Here is a 6,537-nt window from a genome sequence, read left to right on the forward strand (position 1 = left end):
TCGTATCGGCCCATCTTTCTGATAGACACAGCTGGAAAGGTCCTTGATTCTATCATAGGGGCTCGGTTACAGCAAGAAATCGAACGACATGGAGACCTATCCCAAATGCAGTTCGAATTCAGGAGAGCACGGTCCACGACTGACGCGATCAGCAGGGTAGTCAATATCGCGGCGGATGCCATTGCTGGATCCCGGTGGAAAGGCGGATCCAAGAAATACTGCCTAGTGGCTACACTATCGGGAGTCCCGCAAGGTTCCGTCTTGGGCCCGCTTTTGTGGAACGTCATGTATGACATAGTAGAACGGGCTGAGATAATGGTCGGTAACATACGGATTCTGTCGCAGAGGGCCATCAAGTACCTGGGAGTTATGTTGGACACCCGTCTCTGCTTTCGGGAACACCTGGAATACGTGAATCAAAGGGCCCTAGTATCTGTAAGGTCCCTTTCAAGAATAATGATGAACACGCGAGGCCCCAAGGAGGGACGCAGAAGACTGCTGACGAGTATTACAAGGTCGATAGCCCTTTACGCCGCTCCTATCTAGGCCGACGCATTGGGCACAAGGAGCTACCGCCGCGATCTTGAGGCGACCTATAGACTCAGCGCAATTAGGACGGTGTCGGACGAGGCGGCGCTGGTCCTAGCAGGCATGGTTCCAATCGACGAGCTAGCCAGAGAGTCCAAGGCCATGTATTACGGCAAAAGGACGAATGCCCCTCAGCGGCTACAAAGTATAGGCCGGTGGCAGAGGCGCTGGGACCGATCGCCTAAAGGTAGATGGACGCATCGGCTTATCCCGAAGCTCGACTCTTGGCTGAACAGGAAGCACGGCGAGGTGAATTTGTACCTGACTCAGCTCTTGAGTGGCCATCGCTGCTTTAGAAGCTACTTGAAGCGGTTTGGGCACGATTCTGGGGACGAATGTACATGGTGTGGTAGTGGGATAGTTGAAGACGCGCACCATGTCGATGCGATACGATGCAGCAAGACAGAGCTGGTGTGAGGAAGTCGGTCAGAGAGTCACTGCGGACAATTTGGTCCTGCTCATGATGGATGACCATAAAAACTGGGAGGCGGCCAGCAAGTTCGCAGCCATCATAATGAAGGAGCTCAGGAGACTAGAGAGAGAGAGGACCTGGCTAGAATTTGGCTAAGCAGCATGCGAAGCAATGCCTAATAGGCGGTACCGCATCTGCTGATCCTGGTCACTCGTCATCTGTCTTCCGTCCATCTGCAGTCTACAGCGTGAAAAGCTTTATGTATATATGTACTTTCTTGTTTTTTGTAGTAATCAATAAATGAATTAAAAAAAAAAAAAAAAAAAAAAAAAAAACAGACACACATACACACTACGGCGCACAAAACGCTCAGCAGAGCTTGCCCGTTATTTGTAGAGGCTGGCAGTAACAGGAAGGATTAAGTTTCTACAGCTTAATCTAAACCACTGCAGGTCGGCACAGGACCTCTTAAAACAAACTGTACGGGACCTGAAAGTAGATTTCTCAATTTTGTGCGAGCCATATTCCCATATACTGGACCACAGCTGGACGCAAAACCATCGAATGGGGTAGCCAAAGGACTACTAGAAGGTGCAGGGCACTGCTGGACGCTTTTGCCACACTCAACATCAGTCTGCTCAACGTAGGCAACACCCACACCTACAATAAGGCTGGCAGAGGCTCCGTGATCGACCTCACGTTTGCTGTCCCTTGCCTAGCCCGCAGCGCGCAGTGGGCAGTTTCGGATATCTACACGCACAGCGACCACTTCGCCATTGTGTGCTCTATCAAGAGTTGTCCACCTGCACATATACCAACGACGTTCTACAGCTGGGCCCCAAGCACGCTGAGCGAAGAAGCTTTATTCACCATGATGACCCAAGTGACAAGGAGCAGCAGCCCGGACGCGGACACTCAGGCCAACCACATGGGCGACATTCTTCGCAGAGCATGTGATGCAGCCATGATACGCAAACGGCATGGACTCAACAAATGTAAGCCAGTACATTGGTGGAATGCCAGGATTGCGGATGCCAGGAGGCAATGTCATCAGGCCAGACGATGACAGCAACGTGCCCGCAGAATGCCCACGATTCCGGAGTTGCTTGCAGACTACAAGCGGAATAGAGCCAACCTAAATATGGAGATCAAGAGAGCCGACGAGGAACTTAGCAGCGAGCGGAACACCATGTGCACCGATATTCACAGATGTTAGTGAAGTCAGGGAAGCAGGGAAGAGGATAAACGTACATAAAGCCCCGGGCCCGGACGGGGTCCCGGCTCTTGTAATGACCCATAAGCATACAGATGACCCTGTGTATGCTTGATGTGATTGGGAAAATTTTTGAGCGCATCATTTGCAACAGACTGGAGAACGAACTGGAGCAACGCCATGGACTGTCGGACTGGCAGTTCGGATTCAGGAGGAAACGCAGCACTATCAACGCCATCAGTTCGGTTGTAGAGATACCCGCTAAAGCCATTGGATGTACGGAATGCTTTTAATTCGGCGACATATCTGAGTACATCATTAACCTGATATGCAGCTATTTCCGGGATCGGGTGCTACTCTACGTCACAGCAGCTAGTCCACGGAAACACACCATCACAGGCGGAGTACCCCAAGGATCAGTGATCGGGCCAACATTGTGGAATGTCATGTATGACACTGTCCTGCGATTGGACATGCCAACTGACACCCGCATAGTGGGATTCGCGGACGACATCGCCATCGTCACTGTGGCCAAGGATATCCAGCAAGCGGAAGAAAACACCAATGCAGCAGTGTTTAGGATTCTGGAATGGATGGAGGCAAACTCACTATCCATAGCCGCACACAAAACCGAGGCCGTGCTCATAAGCAGCAGGAAAAAAGTGGAAACAGCCAGGATCGAAGTCGCCGGATGCTCTATAACATCAAAGCCTGCCATTAAATACCTTGAAGTCATGATGGACCATAGGCTAACATTCAAAGCCCACCTGCAGTATGCCGCAAATAAAGCTGGGAAGGCCACGTCAGCTATAACTCGGCTTATGGCTAACGTCGGCGGCCCCAAGCAACGGAGCAGATGGCTCATCTCGACGGTGGTAAGGTCCATCATCCTATATGCCGGCGCCATATGGGCACCAGCGATATCATCCCCCACCTATAGCCGGAATTTCATGTCGTCGTACCGAACATGCGCACTCAGGACCGTATGCGCGTTTAGGACAGTCCTCGAAGATGCCGCCTTCGTGCTGTCTGATATGGCCCCACTAGACCTCTTGGCTAACGAGGCTAGAAATAGAGATCCGCCGCCAGTTAGAAGAGAGACGACTCTGACTAACTGGCAACGCATAGGGCGTGACTCAAACCATGGGAGCTGGACAAGGCGCCTTCTCCCCGACATTCGGCAATGGCTTAATCGCAAACATGGCCAGACTGACTTCTATCTGACACAGTTACTGACGGGACATGGATGCTTTAAATCCTACTTGCAATAGGTTTAAACATGAGACAGATCCCTTTTGCACACACTGTGTGGGAATATAGAAGACGCAGAACAAGTTCTGTTTGTCTGTCCTAGATATTCTGCTGAACGGGAAGACCTAAGCCTAGGCATTGGGAGGCCATTTATAGTCAAGGACTTTATGGATATCCTACTTAGCTCGCAAAACAATTGGCTAGCTGTTAGCCACATGGCAGCAGTTCCCCTCGTATTCCCCTCGTGAAGTAGTACTTTAGCGTTGGTTCCGCGAGAGGGATACGGAGCATAGGGTAGGTTTTAGTGCGGTGCGGTGACCACTAACCAAGGTCGATACCAAGTCCCACACTTCGGCTTTCAATGCTTTCCCCCCTATTTATAATAAAAAAATAAAAAAAATAAAAAGCTGTAAGTGCATTTCAATCTATCTTACCATAACTCTTTTTGGCCTTGAGTTGAGTTTCAACAGGCCAATCGCGTTAGTTTTCCCTTAGCTGTTTGAAATTTTGATAATGCTTTTTCTCTTTTCTTTCTGTCGATTATGGTTTTATTTTAAGTGTTTTCTTTTGTGGGGTTTTGGTGGCGGGACTGATTGTCATGGCCAGTGGCCTTCATAGATAGATCATTAATATTTTTTGCGTAGCCAAAAAAAAAAACCAAAAGAGAGATAAGTTATGGCTGTCACCGATGGCATATTGAATGCTTTGATACTTTATCCGATTGTTTCCTTAAATGTCTCAACAGCTGTACCATCGAACACAGCCATTTGGATGGCATTTCCACATGTTTGAATAATGCTGGACAGCCTGTTGGACATGTTGCACACCCTGTTGTCTTCAAATCTGACAAACACATGTCCAGTCTGAGTCTGAAAAAAGTGCGCAATGTCAAACAAGAGAGCGTCAATGTGACGGAACTATAGCCGTGTCTTTTTATTTTGCATGCCTTTCTCTTTTATATTGTCGCATGTTTTCGGTGCACTTGAGAGATTAAAGCGATTAATATTTGGTTCCAGTGTCGGTTGGACGCTTGGTCTGCAGGTCGTTGCGCATGCGCCGTCTACTCCAGCTACTGCTCCTTCTCCTCGTCTTCCTGCAGTTTTAACCTGACACTTGTCCAAAAAGTTGTCAGTTTATGGGTGGCAAATAATCCCGTGCCCAGTCCACCAGTAAAGGCCGCCTCTCTGCGACCGGAAAATTGTCATCCAAAAGGGGTTTTTTTTTTTTTATACCCTTGCAGAGGGTATTATAAAATTGGTCAGATGTTTGTAACGCACAGAAGGAGACGTTTCCGACCCCATAAAGTATATATATTCTTGATCAGCATGAGAAGCTGAGTTGATATAGCCATGTCCGTCTGTCCGTCTGTCCGTCCGTCTGTCTGTGCGTATGCGTTTTACTCAGCCGTCTTAAGAGCTATCGGTCTGAAATTTTGTTTCGGGGTTTTTTATTACCCGGGAAAAATAAAGTATGAAATTCATAAGGATCGGACCACTATATCATATAGCTCTAGAAGAACTAGAAGAAACATTTTCATAAAAATCGGAGTATGCTATGAAATTTACATATGTGATAATATTGGATATAAAACCCCAGATCCCAAAATTTGAATGTGATCGGATAAATATAACACACACAGACGCAACGCTATGAACTGTATGTGCATGCGTGCGTTGCTTTGCTTTGGGAATAAGGGAAGAAGAAGAACAAATTGTAAAATAGAGAGTAAAATTGTTTTGTTTGTATATTGATGAATTGAGTTGCAGAAAACACATTTTGAACATGTAAAATTATTATTACCAAGGACTGCAAGGGTATATAAACTTCGGCATAGCCGATGTTGGCTTTTTTAATTTTTTTTTTTTTTTAATTCATTTATTTAAGAAAGGATAGAAAGAAGAATTTACAATAGATTTAGGAATATATGAAGTTGCGGAGAGGGAAAAGCGTGTGGGACTGCCAGCGGGGGTATTGCTTGACACGATCTTGCCTCCACCGCACATCCTCTTATCAGGTTCTGTTTGCCAGTTGTTCTTCGCTGCGCAGTTCGACCATGGTGACCGCTGCGAATTTGTTGAAGGCATCCCAATTGGCCTTCCGCAGTATGATTAGCGGTACCAGATTTGTTTCTGACGCCTGCACCCCAAGTACCACTTGCAGATTTCTTCTGTGAGTGTCGAGGCGGCCACAACTGAACAGAATGTGTTTAGCAGTCTCTTCCTCACCGTTGTTGCACAATGGGCACGCTGGGCTTGCAGCATGCCGAAATCTGTAAAGGTAACTCCGAAAGCAACCATGTCCGCTCAGTAGCTGTGCCAGGTTGAAGTTGACTTCGCCGTGTCTCCTATTAAGCCATGTTTCGAGATTTGGGATAAGTCGGTGAGTCCATCTGCCTTTTTCAGACTCATCCCACAGCGCCTGCCATCTAGAAATACTTATGCTCCGCTCCCTCTTTCGGATTGCAGCCCTTTCGATTTGGGTAATTCTTGGGTCTTTTAGTTTGCTGAACAGTTGTTTGGTCTCGCCTGCTAGGAGTCGGATAGGAATTGTGCCTGCTAGTACCATAGCAGCAATTCCAGAGATCGTGCGGAAACCGGAGCAGACTCTGAGCGCACTGAGTCTATAGACGGATTCCATATCCTGTGCATAAGATTTTGTGGCCATGGCCTCGGCCCAGACCGGAGCGCCGTAAAGCATTATGGCCTTTGTGACCCCGTGGACTGTCTGTGTGGGACCCTTTGTGTTCACATTAGGCGCGATAAGGCAGCGCCGGTAGCCCTCGCTTTCTTTGCAGCTTCATTGAGGTGGTCTTTGAACGTTAACCTGGAATCGATAAGTATGCCAAGGTACTTTATTGCGCTTTTGCTAGTTATTTCCGCGGTGCCAGCCAGAATTGTTGCAATCTCTACTTTCTTCCGACTGCTTACGAGCACTGCCTCAGTTTTATGTTTGGCCCAGTGGAGGCCCATTGAGGCCAACCACTACTGAACTCGGAATATCGCGTTCGAGCAAACAGCTTCCACTTCATTTAGATGTTTCGCCACACAAACTAAGGCGATGTCGTCGGCAAAGC

General features: G+C 47.9%; 1 protein-coding gene across 1 annotated transcript; it reads left to right on the plus strand.

Annotated features, from left to right (window-relative positions):
• The first annotated feature begins 2,659 nt into the window (after positions 1–2,659).
• Positions 2,660–3,484, plus strand: LOC124461774. The gene has a single exon (XM_047013233.1). It carries the CDS (start codon positions 2,660–2,662, stop codon positions 3,482–3,484), a length of 825 nt encoding a protein of 274 aa, XP_046869189.1.
• Positions 3,485–6,537: the final 3,053 nt, after the last annotated feature.

Source organism: Drosophila willistoni, unplaced genomic scaffold (assembly GCF_018902025.1).
Source record: "Drosophila willistoni isolate 14030-0811.24 unplaced genomic scaffold, UCI_dwil_1.1 Seg639, whole genome shotgun sequence".
Taxonomy (NCBI): domain Eukaryota; kingdom Metazoa; phylum Arthropoda; class Insecta; order Diptera; family Drosophilidae; genus Drosophila; species Drosophila willistoni.

Excerpts from the sequence above, each read along its gene's own strand:
- LOC124461774 (XM_047013233.1), top strand. The coding sequence starts at position 2,660 with ATGTATGACACTGTCCTGCGATTGGACATGCCAACTGACACCCGCATA.